Source organism: Grus americana, chromosome 3 (genome assembly GCF_028858705.1).
Source record: "Grus americana isolate bGruAme1 chromosome 3, bGruAme1.mat, whole genome shotgun sequence".
In the NCBI taxonomy this organism is placed as follows: Eukaryota; Metazoa; Chordata; class Aves; order Gruiformes; family Gruidae; genus Grus; species Grus americana.
In genome coordinates this window covers 58,228,293-58,250,354 of record NC_072854.1, presented here as the reverse complement: position 1 = coordinate 58,250,354, position 22,062 = coordinate 58,228,293, and the positions used below count along the sequence as shown (strand labels likewise).

General features: G+C 42.5%; 1 protein-coding gene across 1 annotated transcript in view; it reads right to left on the bottom strand.

The window, feature by feature from the left end:
• Positions 1–22,062, bottom strand: part of NKAIN2 (sodium/potassium transporting ATPase interacting 2) — a 566,373-nt gene that overhangs the window by 9,068 nt on the left and 535,243 nt on the right. The window contains exons 5-6 of the mRNA XM_054822311.1: positions 19,443–19,503; positions 48–129 (exon numbers count right to left, since the gene is read on the bottom strand). Coding sequence (XP_054678286.1) covers positions 48–129; positions 19,443–19,503 — 143 coding nt within the window. The remainder of the gene's footprint in view (positions 1–47; positions 130–19,442; positions 19,504–22,062) is intronic.

The window sequence follows — 22,062 nt, the reverse complement described above, 5'->3', positions numbered from 1 at the left end:
ATATCAGCCTGCCACTCTGCAGAATATCTCAGAAGTTAAGTACTTACATATACATGGGCTGTAGCTGTAAATGAGATGTCTTCTGTGGACCTTGATAGCCATAAGAGTCAAATCCACCTATGAAATCAACTGAAAAGGGGAAAATTGCTTTCATTAGCAACATCTTTTCAGAAGTGATAGGCACTATCATTCAAGAACCACCCAGCACACAAATGATTTTTGATGTACCCCCTAATAATCTGTTAAAAATAGACCAGCTAATTGTGGAGATGCAGAAAAAGGTTAAAAAAAAATAAAGGAAAAGTCCCTTTTTAAATTTTAAAATCAAATTAATTTTAAAATTACAGAAAGACAATGAGGGATTTATAACAGCTGTCTGTCTATCAGAAATAGCCACACATCCCTCTTTTTCAAGTAGACCGCCTCACTGGAGTACAAACCAACGTGCTATTCAGATATTGCAAATTCTGAAACCCATTTATTTATTGGCATGAATCTGTTGCTTCTGACTGTGATTACTGTGTCTGGCTTGCTGTCATATTGTGGTTCAGTGATGTAGAGGAGAGAGCGCATTGATCCGACTTTGTCTGAGAGACAGAAGTTCCTCTGATTCCCTGCTTTGACATTTGGTTTGAAACGCACGAACAGAGGGCTGGAACAATTTATGTGAGTTTGAGAGATGAGGCTTCACAGATCTAAGGAAACAAGTATTTCTCTCAAGGCACTGGAGGTCTGCGGGAAGGTTGTAGGGTTGGAGCTATTTATTAATTCACACCACTGCCAGTTCCAGATGGTCTTCTCATGTTTATTTTAAACAATTTCCAGGGCAATTCAATCTCATCTGAGCCCGAGACCCCCGTTTCCCTGCTATAACACTTTCTTTACACAGGTAAAAGCGCACCCTTTGCTTCCTTTGCACCAGGAGACCCAACTATTGGCTTTTGGGGGTTATTTGTGGGCAGTTCTCGTCCCTGAAATACTGTCTCTTACATAGCAGATGTGTATTTGAATTTACTTTGATATAAAAGGGCCAAAGAGTTCACGTAAGGAAGTGCGTTTTTCACTGATCTGGGCACTGCTACTGACAGACAGTGTCTGTGTACATTAAAAGAAAAAAAAAAAAGTTCTTTGATAGAGGATAGCTTCTTGTAGATCTAAAATGCAGTAACATTCACATAAAAATCACAAATGTAAATTTATAACCTTTGGTTTGAGAACTTTCACAGTGGTTGAAATCCTGAAGACTTGCATTTATGAGGTTATTTTGTACGAAGGTACCCCTCAACGTGTGCCACACTTATCAATGCAGTCACATGCATTCCAGGTGTGTAACTAAATCAGATTATTGCACCCCTCTGTCCACCGTTTACTTTGCAAGCAAAGAGCCACCAAAACACTAGACTGGACCGGTACAGTATGTCTCCATTGCAAGCACAGACGTGTTGAACCTGTCCCTGGCAAGAATGGGTGCTGCAGAAATAATTTAGTCAGTTCTGTGCTCTGTGGCAACATACGTATGCTCCTATCCCAGAATGATGTTTTACTAAATTAATGCCTGACATCTCTAATGAAGGAGGTTCTCTAGTCTCTCTGCATTGCCTTTCTCTGCACCTAACTTCCTAATGTCTAATTTAAATGTAATTTCCTGCAAATTAACTACTTTTCTACATTTCGGCCTTTTCTCCCAGTGGATATGAAGACAAATGAGCCTTTTTTTTTTTTTCATAACTACTTTTAAGCATTTTCAAAAAGTATTTTCATGCTATCCATCTATTCCAGATTTAAGCATACCTAGTTCTTTCAAATTTTTCTCACGGTCCCTGTTTTCCAAGCCTCTAAATTTCCAAGCCTGAAGATTGTTCTTCAGCTTGCTTGTTTTTCTTATAGTGAGGTGCACAAATCAGGACTAACTGGAACAACTGCCATGTAGGTCTTCTATACATTACCTGGAATAAATAACCTGGTGGGGTTTTGGGGTTTTGTTGTTTGTTTATTTGTTTGTTTTTTTCTTCTCCTTCCTTTTTCAACAGCATCATACAAATGTTTAATAACCAGACATTTATTTTTATGTTTTGACACTAACTCTAGTCTAGCCAAGTAGTCCATATTTTATCTGGAGATGATTGATTCTTCGCCACAGGAGTTCTTTTGCATTTGTCTATATTGACTTTCATCTTCTTGATTTCAAGCCACTTCTCAAGATCATTTTGACTTCTAATCCTATCTTCACAAGTGCTCATACCCCTCCCAGTCTGGTTTCGTCTGAAATTTTTACAAATGTTCTCTCTTCTATCACTCTTGTTGTTAACAAAAATAATGAAGAGAATTATTTCCCTAGCCGAGGTCCCAGTGGGATCCCATCTGAAATGTCATCCCAGCTGGTTGATAATTAAATTTCAAATAGAGTTTTAAACAATTTTGCACAGAACCTATGATGACAGTGTCTGGACAGTACTTCCCTGCCCTGCTTACAAACCTTTCATAGCATCAAAATCTTGCTAAAATCAAGATCATAGAATCATAGAATCATAGGATCACAGAATGGTTTGGGTTGGAAAGGACCTCAAAGATCATCTAGTTCCAACTCCCCTGCCATGGGCAGGGACACCCTCCACTAGACCACATTGCCCAAAGCCCCATCCAACCTGGCCTTGAACACAGCAGCCACAGCTGTGGATGGGGCAGCCACAGCTTCTCTGGGCAACCTGTTCCAGTGCCTCACCACCCTCACAGTAAAGAATTTCTTCCTAACATCTAATCTAAATCGACCCTCCTTCAGCTTCAACCCATTACCCCTTGTCCTGTCACTACACTCCCTCATAAACAGTCCCTCACCATCTTCCCTGTAGGCCCCTTCAGGTACTGGTAAGCCGCAATTAGATCTCCCTGGAGCCTTCTCTTCTCCAGGCTGAACAAGCCCAACTCTCTCAGCCTGTCCTCATAGGAGAGGTGCTCCAGCCCTCCAGTCAGCTTCGTGGCCCTCCTGTGGACTTGCTCCAACAGCTCCATGTCTCTCCTGTACTGGGGCCCCCAGAGCTGGACGCAGTACTCCAGGTGGGGTCTCTCAAGAGCGGAGTAGAGGGGCAGGATCACCTCCCTCGACCTGCTGGTCACGCCTCTTTTGATGCAGCCCAGGACACGGTTGGCTTTCTGGGCTGCAAGCGCACACTGCCAGCTCAAGTTGAGCTTCTCATCAATCAATACCCCCAAGTCCTTCTCCTCAGGGCAATAATAAATGCCATTTGTTGCTTCCTACTTACTCACTGTCTGTAACTATCAGAAAAACTTTATTACAATGTGATCACATCTTTGGAAGCACAGAATGAAGAATTCACTATAGGAATATTGTTGAGCAAACTGCTGAGCTGGGAGGAAATAAAAATCCTCTTATTCAAATGCAAAGACAGCAGCAAAAAGAATGGACAAGTCTTTGCTGCTGCTATGGTTTTTTCTTCTTTTGCTCAGTTTTCCTTTTTTTCTCACTCTTGACCTCTGACAACACAAGTCAGAAAAGACCTGTCTTGGACTGAGTGTCTCACTGGTGTCAACACATGCCACTTTATGGATGTTGCTTCTATGCATTTGTCCAGCTTTGCATGTCTTGTGTACTTCCCAAGACCCTTCAAGCAACTGATAAACCATTATTAGAAGGCTGCGGGCATAGCTACTCTGTTTTGCTGTCATGGGGCAAAAGGTCTTAAGGGTGATTTTAGAGTTGTTTTCAGAAAGCTAAACCAACATGTTTAGAAAAAGATTTCTTTGAGTAAAATAAGTTTGTGTGGGCATGAGAGAAAGATGCAAGCTGAATATCTCTGCATGCATTGTGTCTTTGCCCTGTTGCACAGAGTAAACACAGAGTGTTAACAAGCCAGATTGCCAAGTGACAAACAATGCAAGCTTGTAGAGACATTTCTGTGTTCAACTGACAGTGGAAGTTCCCATGTCTGTAACCAAATGATGGTGGGGCAGAGAGCACTACTGTGACCTTGTTGGAGGCATACAGTGACTTCCTACACATAACAACAAACTTTGCAAGGTGGGTAAAGGTAAGTAATAGAAAGTAAACTCCAACACAAAAGGATTTCAGTAATTTCTTTGTAGCAAGTTTTTTTGACAGTGGTAGTTTCTCATCAGTGCAAAGCCTGCGGTGTCCAGACTGTGCTAAAAGCTCCCTATGGACTCTGAGCTAGTTTCTTAAAGGATGCAAAATGCTGCCCTTTCTGCAGGCATTTTATTCTGGCTGTGCCTGAAAGGTCACTAAAAGTGTCGTACGACTGATACATTCCTGGCAGCAGTAACATGAGATGAATAAAACAAGGCTCATTAGCTGAATTGCTACAGAGGCTTCCATCCTTAACCTCATCTATCAAACAGATTTTTGAGTATTCTATTTACATTCATCTTACATGTCACTGTTATCAGAAGTGGTTCTTTTGTCATGTTTTGCTTTAGTAAAAGCACATGTGCATATATAAAGAAACACAGAATCCCATTCCTTTTAAATATTGGGTGCTGAGAGGCTTATTTTCCTAGCTGGACTTGAATAGGATAATAGCAGTACTATTTATCTGTAAAATATGTTATAAGAAATTCAACCTGAGTATTTTCTTCCTTTGCTGGTGTTAAGGGGCTTGTCAGGCATATGTCTGTGGTTACAACTGTAACACAGACAGGACATATGGCTCAAAATAGGGACATATTTTCTATTACTAAGCACCCACAGGGATGTGAAGTTTCAGCTTCTGCTCACAGTCACAGTCTCCACTGTCTCCGGTGTATATCAGGACAGGATGAGAGGCATAAATGGGTTTCTCATTTTTCACTTCTGGAAGTTTGTGGTGTACAGAGGGCCCATTAAACTGGGATGTACAAAAAAGACCCCATTAGCATGGGTGCGCATATGGGAGAAGGGACTTTCTGGGAAGTTTGCAGTGAGAAACATTGAAACTGATTAAATCAACAGATGGACGAAGAGATAGGAAACAGTGTGGAATAAAAGCAATAACATCTTCCTATAGAAAGCAAAAGGAAAGATACAGAATAGAAACCAGAAGACTGGACACTATTACAGAAATTTTCCTCTGTAAGACATAAATATTGAAGTATAAAGATTCAGGCCCACAGCTAATATATATATCTATCTATCTACATTTATTCATATCTTCAGTGACTTCATTGAAGCAATGACAGTTTACATTAGTTTAAGATCTGACCCAAAGAGTCATTTAGGGCATATGTGTATAGAAACATAACCGACGCTATGGCTTTCCTTGCATTTTAGTAAGCATGCAGAAATCAGTGCAGCCTAGATATGAAAGGATATAGAGTTTAGTAACGGGGAGGAGGATGAGGGGCTTTATTTGCAAAGAAAAGGAAAGGGAAAGGTTGGGAAACAGCCTTACACTTGACAAACCTGTGACCTGCACTATGGATGACTTCCTGACTGCTATCAAACCCTCTCCTTACTTTGTTTCTTTGCTACTACTGTTTTACTGATTATCTCATCCCTACCCCTGATGGATGGATGTATGAGGCTCTGTCTCTCACAGCAATGAATCTACTGCCAGCACTCAAGCCTGCCTTCACCACCACATCCGCTTCCTGCCCAGGGCTCCTTTTTCAAAAGTGAAAACGTCTTTGGTAGTAATTCTGTAATGAGGGTGACCTCTGTCACTGATTCCTCTCTCCTCCTTCACTTTATCCATCTCCCTGATGAAGCAGCTTGGCTCCTCCAGCTTTATTAGTTCCATCCCAGCCACCCCCATCACCTCCTCATCTGCTTCCTTCCTCCCATCTCCACTTGTTTGCACACCATCTCTCCCATTTCTTGTATGAGCAAACTGATAAAGTAGTCCTCCTCTCTTCAGTTTGCCAGCCTTTTTCACTCCTTTTACGGTTCATTTCCCATTCTCTCTTACTACAGTCACAGGAATTTTGTCCTGTAAAACTTCTGCTTGTCCCAGTGACAGACTCTTTTTATCTTTTTTTTTTTTCCTTCCCAATACAAATACATGTAAATTCCTTTCATAAAAAAATCAACCCCACCCTTACCCCTGCTTGTCTCATTCTCTTTCTCCTGATGGTTTCAAACACTTTCAAACACTTTCCTCCATTTCTGTAGATTTTCTCCCATCTTGTATTCTGTCCCTTGCATGCAGCATGAACTGCAGTCAGATCACCTCTTCCTATCCAAATTTGGGTACTAGTAACCCAGTGCACACAGTCCTCTCCATGGACATCCAGCCACCTTTTACACAGCCACTGCTCTCTTCTTCCTTAAACCTTTGCCTCACTGACCTCTGCTCTCTCCCCTGCAGGTGCTCACCTTCCTCCTCTCATCATTCCTCTCCTCTCTTCTCTTGGTTCTCTCTCCAGCATCCTGCTGGAGTCCCATGAGCAGTAACACCTGCCTTTTACTTTTCTCCACCTCCTGTAAAAGGGGTAGTTGCATTTGCAAACACAAATTCTGCTGTCACACTCTGAGGTGTCCGGAGTACCTGGCTTCTGCTCACTCTGCTCCTTCTACACAAACTAAAATCTCAGCTTCTCTCTGTGATATTTACCCATGGATAATTAAACATCAATTCCAGTTCAGCAAGGCTAAAACCAGAACTCTTAGTTGCTCCTCCATAACCTTCTCTGCTACCTCTCACAGCGAATGATGGCACTTGTATACTCAAGTCTGCCTGTCACTTGAGGATATAAGTTAGATGTCAACTTTGGTTTGGGCTGTGCACGATTTAATTTCCAAAGATTATTTTTGCATATTGAAGAGGAAGACTTTTCTATCTGTTGACACAGCTCTAACATTTACCCAGGGCTCTCAGTGTCAAACACCACAAGTGTTCCTCGTTTTCGAACTCACCAAACATGGAGTTAAGGAGATGAAAGCTGCAGGACTCATCTCTTTGGCTAGGTTATGCCTCTCTGCATCCTGCTGCTGATTTCATCTTCCATATCACATCCAGTAGAAGCTAAATTTTTTTACATTTAAAGCTTTTTGTGGAGACTCCACATCAATCTCTCCCCCTTCCATTTCTAAAAGCTCAATTCTCAATTCTGCCCCCATGCTGCCAGTTTGACCTCCATACTTGCAAAATTTCCAAACGCTTTCTCTACTTGTGAGAACTTCTTCAAGAACAGTTCTCTCATTATTTTCTCTTAAACTCTTCTTTGCTCTGTTGGCAGTAATTAGATAGCCAATGGCCTTATATTGCTATCTACCACAGTGAATAATATTTGCTCATAGATTCTTTGTGCTCACTTTCTGTCTGTGCCCACCAGTTGCCTGTTGTCTAATACGTAGATTGCAAGCTCCAAAAAACAGGGTTGGTGTTCATGTTTGTACAGTGCTTGGCACCACGGTAGTCCTTAAATATATTAATGAATATAAAGCACTAAAATAATATTTAAAAATTACAATTAGCCATGATAAAGATGGTACCATTTTAAAAGTGCTAATGACCAGGGAAGCATAAGCGCATGTGCACATGGGTGCTTCTTACATGCGCATGTTGTAACTGAATGTATTTCTGGCATGGTATAGCAGAGAGATAACATCTGGTGTACATGCGCTACATCTGACATGTGAGGCGTTAAACTTACGTACAACAGCTCTGGAGGCCAAAGATTTGCTCCCACCGTACTCAGGCCTCAGAGGTACAGTGATTAAGCTTCACTGCCGCAGCAAGGCACTCCACTGCACGCGTAGCTGGGAGTGAGGAGAGATGGCAAACAAACTACAGCTAATAACATCGCTGGAGGCACTGTTGGTGCAGAAGTGAGTGTGTGAGACAAGGGAGAGCTGTGCACAAATGCTGGTAGCTAAAAACCGGGCAAGCTCAGAAAAAAATGGAGGGGAGTAAAATTAGGCTTGGTTTTAATAACTTTGGAAATGACATATGGTAAAAATATAAAAGAACATATGGGTACACCCTTGCTCCTGCAGCTTTGCCAGTATCCTGCTACCTGCCTTGCTGTTTGGTGAAGACACTTCCAAACACGTTAGTGCTGCTGCCTTTTTATGCTGTGAGCGTGGCCTGGTGGCTATTCCACAATATAGCACACAGGAGGAGGTTTGCTTGAATACAATCTCAATAAAATTAGCTTGCAATGATAATCAAACGTTATTGGTCTTTGTGCTGAGTGCACAGCGATTTAGACTCGCAAAATGGGACAGAGCTGTTCCCTGGCAAAGCAGGGGGAAGGAGGGCATCTGCCAATATGTGAGGCTGTGCCCTTCCTGCCGGCACAGGAGGGTTCAGAAATGGTGTAAGGACTTGGACGCTCGGTCCGGTTCTTGCAGTGTGATGAACTGCATTTCTGCCAAACAGCCAGTAACTGCCTGTGAGTGCTCTTAGCTCACCCATTCACAAGGTGAAACTAAACCTTCAGATTTTTACACCGTATCCTCAGGCATTTCTGAGCCCTATGATGACCACAGGAGTAGCAAAGGAAAACTACACAAATTTTGGTGGAGTTTCTCAGCTCAGATTCTGCCCCACTACCACTATTTCCATGCTGTTTACTTTTATAATAGTCAAAATTATTCTGTAATTTTTTGCTTCACAGGGGCTTTTCCTCCAGATTTTTCTCCTTTCATCTTGTTTCTTGTCAGATAAGTGCTTGCAGCATCTTCTTCTGCCTCTGTTGCTGCTGATCGCCTGGCTAATTCTTTGATCAGCCTTTCTGAGATAAGATGAAGGACTGGGGAGGTACGCAGGTTTGTGAAACCTGATAAGCACCACCTGGTGTGACCACCCTTGGAAAGGTACTGGCAGGGATCTCAGCCCGTTACTCCCTATAATTGGGACCAAGCAGGGATGCAGATATTGCACTCAAGGTCAGCCTAGCTAATGGTTGAACCTAGCAGAAAACACCAGGATGAATGATGCTGATGGTCCAGAAATTAGAGAAGTTAGAATGCATCTCAGACTCCCAGGTGGAGAAGGGGTCTGGTCAGCAGCAGAGCCTCAGGGCAGGAGGTGAGGAAGACTATGCTCTGGAGCAATACCTCAGCAAGGCAGGGCTGGCCAGCAGCAGGAACTGTGTCAGGGAAGTGGGCACCAGGGTCATGGCTGAGAAGAAAGGAGCCAGGATGAAAGCAGCCAGGAGTAACCAGGGCTGGGAGGCATGAGCGAGGCTTCAGCAGCTGAAGGCAGAAACAGGGACCAGGGATAGGGCAGGCGAGAACAAGAGCCAGAGGCCAGGAGGAAATGGCTGGAGCACAGCTGCAGCAATGAGAAATACTGGACTGAAATGGTCAACGCTGCCTTTTATATCTGACAAATGCGGCAAGACACCTGTTAAGCTTATAGACCTGGAAATAGGGTTGCAGTCAGGTAGGTTGCCGCTTGACCACTGCAAGGCTTTGCAAGGCTTGTCCAATGCTCAGTAAAGATTCTGTAAAAGACCTCCACTCAACTATGAGAACATTAATAGTCCAAAGAATATATTATTTTTCTAAACTGGACAGATGTGGACACTGCTAGATAATAGCCATTTGCTTTCAAATTTTCATGCTTGATTACTGAATGAAAAAATATAGCCCTGAAATAGTTTTTGACTGACAAATCATTCTAAGAATTAAAGAAAATGTGGAGTAGACTGAATTATCATAGAGGTTATCAAATGAATCATTAGGAAAAAATTGTTCTTAGCTAGATCATTGCCAGGGGCAAGTGATAAAGAGAGGAAAAAACAGAAAAGTAGAAAAAAAAATGTCTGGAGCAGTGGCCTCCAAGTATGACCACCACACTAATAAATTAGAATAAGAGTCATTAGTAGGTGCAACAAAGTGGAGAATTAAGGCCCAAATCTATGAAAGTTAACAATCCAATGCTAATGAAGACCTATCTAGATATTTAAAAGCAAAAGTAATAAGGAAAACTTTAACAGAAGGCATGCTGATAAAAATAATTTAGTACAAAGCAATGTCCCAGGCATGTAGGAATCTGCGAGGAGCTCATGTTGACTCTCTCAGTGGGGAAGACACTAGGGCTGTGGGCAGGTGTCCTTTTCAGGGCCACTGGAAATGTTAATGACTCTAGTCCACCCGCAGCAGCTCATCACTGCTCCTCTCTGAGATGCTGCAGTCCTTCAGTCCGGACAGAGCTTGGCTGGCCAGGACCTGCTCCGTTACGCCTGCTCATTTCGGCTGAATCCCCAAGGAGGCAGCCAGCCGCCCACGGGGGCTGGGCAACCAGGGTGGGGAAGGGGGCCAGCAGCCTCACATGGCTGCCTGATGGCTGCCCCTCCGCCTGTGCTCTGCGGGACCGAGCTGCCCTCCCTCCGTCTGGGCAAAGAAGGAGATGGTCCCCGGGGCACAGCGCAGGAGGACCTGCTTCCAAAGCCTGCCCCCCACATTCAGCGCAAAGTAGCAATAAATGACTGGCATCAAAATTAAGTCTTTCACCAGCATCAAAACAAAACACGACAGTCTGCCTGGAACTATTTTCCATGTAATTTTCAGCTTGTGGAGAGTCTCACATTTTGCTATTTTTTCCTGATTTTGAATATGAGTTTTGTTTATTTTTAAATGTCAAAACATTTTCATGGCCAGGAAGACCACATCCTATTCAGCTGCGGCAGAAACCCAAGCATCTCTTCAAATCATCCGCAGCTTTTGTTGTCAGAGCCGTCACTAGTTGCTACCTCATTTCTGCTACTGGTTTGACGCAACTGTGTAGGACATTGTTGCATGAAATGGATTTCTTTGTGTTCCGCTCTTGAAACAATTAATTCATGACAAGACAAGTAAAATTTTCAAAACATTTTGGTATGAAATGTATCTTTCTTCATAAAAGAGATGTTAAATGTTCATTCCCTTTTCAACTATGTGGATCTTTTCCAATTCTTCTGCAACTTGTCTTTCATGAAAATGTAAAACATGAGTGGTGAATAGTTAAAAAAAAATGATGCAAGGTAAATATATCCTCCTGGCTGTTAGAATGCATTGATTTTATTAAGCAGTATCCCATTGTGATGAGCTACTGGAATGGAAATGTTACTTCCTTCAAGCTCTACGTTACGTTATTTAGACATTTTTTTAAACTTGAGGTTGACAACCCCCACAGGAAGCATTGATGGATGCAAGGGGAGTGGCAGGGAAGACAGTGAGGGAGAAGAGAAATTATCATAGATGGAGCCAGCAACACCACCATTTTCCCCTGTGTGATTTTATTTATATATTTGCCTCGTACCACAGCCCTGTCTCCTAGGGATTCCTTAAACATCAACTTCATTAGTTACGAAAGCAGCAATCCATAACCAATTTTCTTTTCATGTCAAGCTTGTTCATGTATAAACCCAGCCCTTTTGTTGGAAACATTTGCAATTAATCCCACAAACAAAGAAAATACAAATTGTACAGTCTACCCTAAATAACCCTTCTGACTCAAGATCCTGACCATCATCTATTATACACTAAAATGAATTGAAATTCCCATTTTGAGTCTAACCTAATTTTCTAGTGATAATAGGCATGGATTCCCAGAAGCATTCTATGCATCTAGATAGTAACATCCTAATTTCCTTTCCTGGTAAATGTTTTAAATAAGATTTTAGCACCAAAAGAAATTAACCTTTAAATTAATTGTAATTATAAAATGCCATCACTGATTTTGTCTTCAGACTAATTACTTGCTATTATTTAAACGAACTGCACCTCCTCTGAGCTTTAAGTTTGTTTCTGTCTGTTCAGTTCAGTGCCAAATGATCACAGACCAGGCTTTGTAACGTCTGCCAAACCCTATGACACCTTGGACTACTCAGGTCCATTTGCATCTCAAATGCAGTCGATTTCAGTTGTCATATCTTCCTGCCATAGGCTTTCCCCCCATGCTTCAGCCTCGCACTCTGCAGCTCAGGCACTTTCAGCCAGTGTTTTCTGACGAGCGAGCACGCCTTGTGGGATGCGCAGTGCCTCTGCACCGAGGACAAGGAGGTGCTCAACACCAGCCTTCTGCTCTGCGAAAGGTCCCCTCCAAGACAGGACATGACTGGAAATTTCAGTGACACAGGAACCAGCTACTGATATGTGCAAAAGGTTGATGCTGTACAGGCATCTCTCAGAATTTCCTAAATGTTCTTGGTGGCACTGCGGCTCTCCAAGATAGCTCTCTTTAGGATGACAAGCAGGAGGCAGTACCATGGGATTTCAAAGGCTTCTCTCCCTTCACGCTTCCATCAGCATCCTAACAGCCAAAGGCATCCCATTTCCCTCCCTTTGGTTTACTTAGTTCACGTAGCAGTCACCACACTAAATGAAACAAGTAAATGGAAAAAGCTTCTAATTTAGCCACAGGCTGTAAATTGGAGAGTGCAGCTGAGCAAAACCAAGCTGTAGCTTCAGCTTTTGTAGCCTGTTCATTGAATTCTCATTCATGAATGACCTATTCAACAGTTGGAGAACAACTGTGTTTTAAATATCGGCTTGTATTTGTTCCTACGCTTATTTGTGCCTGTGTTCCCTCTGCAGACTGCCTAGGCTGTCCTTAGCATTAACCAAGCAAGTCAGACCAGTGATTCACCCTGTTGTGAGAGAGGTGTCTACCACAGATAGTGCAAATTGCTCTTTGGAGTTACATTCTTGTCTCCATTGACTGTGGTGGAAATCTTGATTGTTAGTTTAAACTGCCGGCCTAATTACATGCAGCTGTAGGTATGTGATATGAATACCATCCTTGACTTTTTGTGGCATCAGTGAGGGGCCCAAAAATGCAAATGTGTTTCTCCTTATGATACCACTATTTATTTGTGACAGATTCTGCTTCTATTATTTCAATGATGTGAAGGGTTTGAAGATGCAGAAACCCCCTCCCACCTACCAAAAAAATGATCACAAGTTCTATAATATTCCCACATAGTCTGAGGGAGGCGGTTGATGGCAGTCTATAAGACCTGTGGCAGCATGGAAAAGGTGAAGATGGAAAAGGTGAAGATGGAATGACCACTGTTTTTCAGAGAAAGATGTAGGACACATTACACAAATGGTAGGTGCAAAACTAACAAAATGTATAGCTGAGCTGCTGGAACTCCTTCTCTTGGGAGGGTGTGTTTGATAAAAATTTTCCTAGTTCAAACATAGGAGTACACTTTCAGGAAAAGATCATTGTGGGCAATGAAATACGACGAGACCACTTCTGGCTAAGGAAGTCTCTGAACAGCAAATGATGGTCAGGATTTTTAGGGAACCACAAACTTGTTGTGTTCTTGTGTGTCTATATGGCACATAGATACTGAAGTAAGCATCAGACGTTCTTCGTTGCTGGATATTGGATATTGGGCTGGATAGACCTGGTACCTCCTATCTTGTGTTGTGTTACACGAGTGTAACAGGTAACGTTGCGTTGGTAGGGCTGCAGCTTACACTGCAGCTGCGATGTCACCTTTCAGCTGGTGGGGGAAGAGACCTGCCAGGCTGCCCAGGACAGCAACCTCTAGACATGAATTCAAGCTCATCCTTGGTGCAGAAAGATGGTTGCAGTCATCTGCATTCATCTCCCTCAGCCTTAGTTTCTGTTTCCTTTCTATCCTTCTCCTGTCCTGGTAGTCTCAGAATGTACAGCCGTATTCACCAGAAAACGGGAAGGGAAATAAAGAAGGAGAATTAATTGCTGAATGTTTGCTACCAGTTTGTCTTTGTTTTAGAGATTTTTAAGCAGGGATGGGAGCCGAGGTATTATTTCTCTGTAATGTCTTGCTAAGCAGATTGTGAAAAGCATTTGGCACAGAAATAAAGTGATATCTGAGCATATTCTGCACTTCAATAGTGCCTTTCATCCCAGAAGTTCAAAGTTATGAAGCAACACGCCTGTGAGTTTGTCCCTGTCATTATTTCCCATTTTAAATATGGGAAACAGAAGTGTGGAGAGGTTAAATAACCTGCCCAGAGGTGGAAGGCAGCCTGTAACAGAGCTAAAAATAAAAGGCTTTTCTACCTATCCCATATGTTTGTCAAAATTTCACATCTCTCACAACTAATGAATTTAATATTGTCTCTTAAAAGAAAATCTCAGTCACCACCTTGTGCTTCCCAGGTCAGGCCTAGGATCCCAGAGTAGATTGTTGTTTGGCACTGAGTTTATTGGCAAATAATTGCTATGCTATATTGCTCACCAGTAGATATCCCCTATCTGGGGGCAGTGTTTTCAGTAATTCAAATAGAATCTTGAATTTAAGCTTTTGTGGAGTGTGTGAAATAATTTTAAAGAGTTACCTAGAACTTTACTTCTGTCCCAGACATCCCCCAAACCTGGGTTCAAGGGAATATGCAGCAAAAATCTGTTTGCCCAGTTGCAATTTCTTTTGCTTTGCAATTTACCTGGAAACAATGCCAAGAGAAAAGAAGAGAGTGTATGTGCAAGTTGGATCCCTGCTAGTGCGAGATAGTGCAAAGGTTGTACCTCATGGTACTCAGGGAACAGTCAGTTCATATTTGTTCTCTGATTGTCTTGCCATTGTGTTATGGTAGGTAAAAGCTGTTTCTTCTCCCTGTCTGGGTCTGCAAGGGAGCCTTCTGCATTAGGATTTTACTGTGGGACACAGACTGAATTGCTGATATTCTCTAGGCTGGGTTTCCTTCCCAGCCAAAGCTGTCCCTCTAATAACAACCCAGTCCCCTTTCCCTCAACAGAACCTGCAAAGCGAGTGCAGAATTCCCACTTCTCTAACCCAGGTTTCTTTTTTAATTGCCTACAGAAAAAAAGCCCCAGGATGCTGCTGCTTTATTGCTTACATTCCAGGGTTTTCCACAAAATATCTGTATATTTAATAACATTTTCAAAAATACATTGAATTTTCTTTTACTAAGGCAGTAACAGCTTATAGCAGGGAGCCAAATTGCTAGTGAGGAAATGCACATTAAACGAACATTTCGAAGTTATTAAAAATAATGTGCAGCCTTTGAAAAATGCAGGCCTAATATGATTTTGGAAAATAAATGAGGAGCTCTGATAAGTTTACAGCTGTTGGATGCCTCCAAGTAATGATCGTTGCTGACATTTTCATGCTTTATTTTTAATTGCTGCAGCTAATAGTGCTAATGAGGTAAGAATGACAATGGCTTAGGCATACCAGTGGCAATAGCAAAGAGGAGAGTGTTGAGGCGGCAGCAGACCTGCTGGGCACCCATCCTGCCTCGTCTTTCCCAGATGGAGACCCGAGGCACTCCAAGCCTCACAGTTCCTCCTCCCCACAGCCACAGGGAACATGATGCAGAATCATAGAATCATAGAACCATGGAATGGTTTGGGTAGGAAGGGACCTCAAAGCCCATCTAGTTCCAACCCCCCTGCTGCGGGCAGGGACACCCTCCACTAGACCACGTTGCCCAAAGCCCCATCCAGCCTGGCCTTGAACACTTCCAGGGAGGGGGCAGCCACAACCTCTCTGGGCAACCTGTTCCAGTGCCTCATGACCACTCTCACAGTAAAGAATTTATTTCTAATATCCAATTTAAATTGACCCTCTTTTAGCTTAAACCCATTACCCCTTGTCCTATCACTACCTGCCCTTGTAAAGAGTGCCTCTCCAGCTTTCCTGTAGGCCCCTTCAGGTACTGGAAGGCTGCTATAAGGTCTCCCCGGAGCTGCCTTTTCTCCAGGCTGAACAACCCCAACTTTCTCAGCCTGTCCTCAGAGCAGAGGTGCTCCAGCCCTCTGATCACCTTCGTGGCCCTCCTTTGGACTCTCTCCAACAGCTCCATGTCTCTCCTGTACTGGGGCCCCCAGAGCTGGACGCAGTACTCCAGGTGGGGTCTCACAACAGGGGAGTAGAGGGGTTGAAGGGATCTTTGGGAGCAACAAATGAGCGTCAAAAGAAGTAGCTGGGGAAAAGCCACCCTCATCTGACCCTTGGAGATGGGTGCTGTAGTTCGGCTCCAGTGAATCCAGTGTTAGAGCACTGCTTGGGACTGTATCAGGAGGGAAAGCAGCTTCCTCTTTAATCCTTGATGCAGAATTAACCCAAAGCAGATTGTTCTCATGAAACGTAGCGTGGACTTGTGCTTTGATTTAGGGGGCCTGCTGCTGGATTTATTTGGTGTGTAATTAAAACCTCTAGACTTGCTGATTCAGCCCTAGTTATGACCCTGATTTGATCACTGTATTGTTCTGTTCCTAATCCTTTAGTGAGGTTAGAGCAGGTTAATCTTAGTGAAATGTTTGCTTAATTCTACCCTCACTCATTTCTTCTCTTAATAAAATCTACATAAAGAATGGAGAAATAGTAATTCTTTCAGCTTGTTCCAATTACTCTGGGAGCGAAGCTAATTCAGCTGAAGCAGCTTAAGAGCAACCTGATTGTGCTTCTACAGTTGAGGCTCCGTGCCAACAGAAGATGAGGCACCTTCTCTGCTCTGGAGCAGAGTTGATATGTTTCTCTGGTTAAAATTGGGAACATGCCCCTGCCTGGCTCTTGGATGTTGCATGACTTTTTCTCGAGTCTCATGCCTTGCTGCCTGCTCCTGCCAGTCTCAGTGTTTCTGCCTCTTCCACTCCTCTTCTGGGCTGTTGTTGCTGCCATGGCCCATTAACAAAGCGGAAGAAATGGATCTGAATGTATGAGTATTCACCATGACCATTGCGAGATGCGAAAGGCTTTTCCTGTTGGCTCTGTCTCACCAGAAAGGCTTCTTCTATTGACTCTGTTTCATTAGACTTGGAGTTAAATGCCCCTTTGGTGTGACCCAATATGGTTATCCTTATGGTCCTTTGTGACTGGCAGCGAGGCATCCCATTTTTACAGGTGTGAGTGGTCCTGAAAACCAGAGATCTAGGTTTCTCCTGTGATGTCTGTAAATATGGAAGTGGTTAAGAAGACAGCAGTGTCCCTCTGTTCTTCACAGACCACTTCAGAAGCTGGGAAAGCAGGGCAGTGGTGTGGGAAAGTCGTGACCAGTTTTACCAGAGGCTCTTTCACAGCCGACACATCTTTAGCACACAGAGGGAACACCAGCTGCCAAACTGCATGCATGCACAAGCCCAACCTCACCTCTTAGCAGATATGGATGCTAGGCAGGAGTTGGTGAGTAGCAAAGTAAAGCTTTTTTCTGCTGTGCTATATGTCCAGAAAGTCTAGGGGAGGGAGTACACTGTGGGCAGGAGGGATGTCTTCATCCCTCAGTGCCACAGAGCTTACTTCATAGCAATAAGAAGGGGTGAGGAACTGGAGAAATGGAAAAGGAGACTGCGGGAGGAAGATAAACACAGCTAGGGGATCTGATGTGATCTCAGACCAAAGACTCACATGTGCAGGAAGCTCTAGAAATGGCTCTGGGACATATTCCACTTTTCCTGAAAGCTTTTCTCCTTTGCGCTCACTTGGTCTACCTGAGATGACCCCATCTGTGAATGTCCTGAGGAAGTTATGCTTAGGCTTCTTCCTCTGGAGTATAAATACTATGTCATCCATAAGGGATACATTACTTCTCAGAGAAGTGCAATAGATGGATATGTTGCCAAAAGGGAGGGAAAAGGCAAGAAAACATATCTAAATGGAAATAAAAGAATTTAAAATTAAACCTGAGCAGGGGTATCTGTACAGACTACCGCCCCTGGCTGTCACAGTGAGCGTTCGGTGCACATCAGAGTCTGAGTCTGAATCATTCTTACTCTCTGCTACATGCAGCCTCTCAGTAGAAATTAAAGCTGCTTTAATTTTATGATACCTTGAGGGCCCTAATCCGATCTGAACATTATTGCAGTGTTGGGACGACTCACTCACAGAAGTTCCCTTTTTCTCTTTTTTTTTACGGCCATGCTTCCAGGCCTCACCAGAGGTGAAGAAGCTGCTGTGCCTGAGCCTGCGCTGGCTTCATTGCGCTGGGTGGGGATTCGCCCCAGTGCTTCAGAGAGATGCTCACAGATGGGTAAGGTGGCTCTTTGGCTACAAGAAGAGGCCTGGCTGAGGTGTACTAACAAAGTAATAAAAGTCTCAAGACAGGCAAGACAGTGGCAAGAACAGGTTCAAAGAAGCATGACAATCTGTTGCTTCTGAACAACAGGGAGCTCCTGTCGCAGTGAGCAGAAAACAATACCATATTGGCCATGGTGCATTGCTGCCAGGAACGCTGCTTTACAGACCACGGGAGAAATCTCAAATGTGCTCTGACTTCTGCACTTGTTCAGTGAGCCAGGTCACAAGTCCCTTTGTCACTTTTTACTTATATTGTGCCCTAAAGCATTACAGAAGAGTGAAAAAAGATTTAAGTCCTCAGAAGAGAGGGCAGAATGGTATTAAATGGGATTTCATTTGGGGTGCAAGGGATCGCTCTCCTCCTGCTCTGTGGATAGAGAGTACACTTAATGGGAGTGTAGGAGAAAGCACGTATGACTGGACCCTTCCCTAAAAAGCCAAGACCTGTTTGTGACATACCCCTGCTCCACATGCCTGTCCCAAACTCTTTTTCCTTCCTTGGCTCCACAGAAAAAGAGAGACAACTGAAACGAGCGTAGTCAGAAAGACCTCCAAAGTCTGGTTTGATTTCGGCACTAAATCTCCCCTTGACGGCTGACAGTGGCACTGTATTGCCAATAGATTATAGGGCTGCAGCAATTTTCTACGCAGGAGAACACACAAAGGAACCCCCACCAGCCCTAGCAGTGCTCTCAATCAAATAAAACCCCTTTAGCTTCCTGTTGCAGAGCTCTCTCTAGGATTCATGTATATTTTATCAAAGTTACATGCAGTTCTGATACTTGTTTCTGAAGTGCTTTAGTATGAATCCCAAGATGTACTGAAATGCTGCAGTGGCCCTTTTAAAAAAATCAAGGTTAGAGTAGAGAAAAAATGAAATGGCTTGACTCCATAGCATGTAATGAGAGCAAATTCTGCTCAACAGGCTGCTATTGATATAAATAAACAGAAGAAACACAAACATACATCTATATGAAATCATTTCGCTCCTTGTAATTGTACCCTGGGAGCAGCAGGAACAAAGAGGAGCTCCGCAGCTTCACCTCTCATAAATGAAGGTCCTGCAATGATCTAAAGCTATTTTTTTTTGCCAGAAGTGCTTTTACAAGCCAACACACAAGTCAACACAGAAGAGCTATACCCTCTGTGGTAACCAATTATTGTGAAGATAGTTAATAACAATCTGGAATAAGAAGGAAAAAAAGAAAAAAGAAAAAAGAAAAAAAGCTTATATTTGCCAATTGGGATTTTTGGTTTTTTTATTTTATGTCTTAAGCTGAGCTGTGAGGAAAAAATTGCAATGATCTTTTCAGAAGAAAGGAGTATGTATTTTTAATCTGCATTTCACAACTCCTTTGCCTTTCTGTCATTTGCAAATTTCAGATCAAGAAGGGTGGACAGAAAGCATGTTCTGGATATGACATAATAAAGCATTTAGGTTGAAGTCAGCAAGAGCCAGCATAGTGGAGGGGTGATTTAAAAAAAAAAAGAATTCATTTTGTATGTAATAAAGCTTTAGTACTTACAGCTGTCCTCTTCTTCAGTAATACATTTCACAACATAACAGGCATAGATGAAGCCCGCCAGCTGAAACAAAATGTAATAGCATTAGATGTAAAGCAAATACAATAGTAAAACAAGAGCTGGTTTTAGAAAAGCAACAACAGAAACAGAAATAACAAGCTTCACCAGACTCTGTTTGATGAGGTAATGATAATTTTTACAACAGTGTGGTAATTTAATAATAACTGTATTTTCTTATTTTATGTGATTCTTTTGGAAATAGTCATGAGAATTTTGCATTTTTCTTGAAAAACACACCCTTCATTAAAACCTCCAAAATTGAGGAGGTAATTTTCCATTACAGAATTGACTTCTTTTCAATTGTTGAAAATGAGAAAACCACATGGGTTGTTGGATGGATGGGAGTTTAGCCGCTGAAAATTTAAATGTGTTTGTCAAAATCAGATTTGTTATCCAATAAAACCCAACCTTCTAGCAGAACTCTGTTTTTTAGCAGGACCTTACCAGCTAAACCAAAGATGAATTCAATGCACTTTATAGTGATATTTTATCATTTGAAATTAGCACTGTAGACCTGACTGTGGGACTTGTTCCCATATCTGTAAAGCCCCCAGGCCTCAAGACATAGCACTTTGGCTAGGTCTGAATGTGTTTACAGCAGCATGTCATGCTGCAGATGGCAAATTCATATCTCATTCCCTTCATTCTTCTCCTCAGAGCATGCCCACATGTGAATTGTAAACACAAGCAAAGAAAATGCTGAAGAAAATGAAAATCTGGAGTGGTTCTCAAGTAGCATGGCAGATTGCTTATCTTACACTATCACCTGAAAAAGTAAAAAAAGGAAAAAAATGGCCAACGTCACAGATCCCACATATCATGTGAGTTGTCTGCTAGTCCTTCCACCAAGTTCCGTTATCACTGAGAAGTTACACTCACACCAGAAGCAACAGAACGAGTACTGGAGCAGCAGCACGAGCCACGTGTTGCGTGCTTTACACGGCTTCCCTTACATGTAGTTCTGGAGAATTTTCTCTACTGATTGCCAACAAACCGTTTTTTTATCCTTTAGCTGGTCACTGAAGTTTGCATGGTAGGATGTCAAAAGAATTCAGGTTGTTTGATCTCTTTGTAGTGAAAAGTGAGCCGTGTTGTTGAAATGTGTTATTCTGTCCAGGTCACTCCACGGAGATCTTTCCACGAGCTGCAAATCCAGCTGTAGACTTTGGGAATTAGTTCTCTATACAAATAATGAAAATGCATGAAGTTTCCAGCCAGGACTGAGCTCTCTGTGTGCGTGGTGCAAAACCCATAATGTCTGGCTGAGGAAGATGATGATCTTAATTTCAGACAAAGTAATCAGTGGGTCAGACAGTAAAAAGGGTGAAATCTGAGAGAAGACCATGTATTGTTATCAATACTGGTTACTGCAAATGGATTTTTTTTTTTTTTTCATTAATCCAAGACACACCTACAATCACTGCAATATCGTGGGTTCTTAGACCCCTTAATATTGCCCATATACGTGAAACGCAAACAAATCCAGTCTGTTTCCTAGTGCTTCATACCTGAAGCAGTGACTGTGCCTAATTTACTCCAGCACTTACACAGATGTTCCTGGTATTTCTGTCAGACTTCTATGTAGAGAGCTCTCCATACCTATGAATGCTAGCTTCTAACATTTGTATGGGTGAGAGATGGCTAATGGAAAAAAACAAGGGCCAGCCCCAAGACTTTTCTGAAGAGATCAAGACTTGATTTGGAGATCACACTGCAGCCAGCATAGATGTTGTCTGCTAACTGCTTAAGTTCCTATTGGGAGCCCAGAAGCTGCATTACAACAGAACTAAATCATTAATTTTGTCATTTATTATAAATCTGCCTTATAGTGCTGCGGGGAAGATTTTACACCTGGGAAGGATGAAATATTCACCGCTGGACACAAAGAACGCAGTGTACCAAGAACAGTGGCATTCGGCTAATATCAGCATTTCATCTCTGTTTTATTGGATCACTCTTTCCTTGGGTTTCTTGGCTTCGAGACAGAGGGCTAATTTGCTCCACTGACTTATGCCCTGCATAACCCCATTGACTTCAATGACATTGCATGAGGTTTAATTCAGCAACGAATTAGGCCCAGAAAGGTTGTTCGTAAATGATTCCATTCTTGGATGTGAACCTTGGCTTAATAGTTTCTCTGTTCTCTTTTTACAGACCATCAGATCCAAGATAGCTGAATAGTTATATCTCTAGTAGGCCACAATGGTAAAGCTTTTCTTGTAATACAGTTCAATACTGTCTGCTAAAACACCGCAAGAACTAAACTTCTTTCACAAGGCACAGCAAACAAACTGTATCACAAACTGTGCTTACAACTGATCTTTTAATTGTATTCAGTTGCATCCCTTAAATGTCTAGGGAACTCCTTTGATATATAAGTAAATCCTACAGCATTTCATCAGATGAGCTTGCTGATTAAAAGAGTGCCTTAAAGCTAGAAATTGTTCTGTTATAAATACAAATGGAAATTTGTTTCCCATGAGATAATCAGAATTCATGAAATAAACCTCCCCTTCTCCCACATTTATCTAACCCTTTGCTTGGTACACATAATAATTTTGT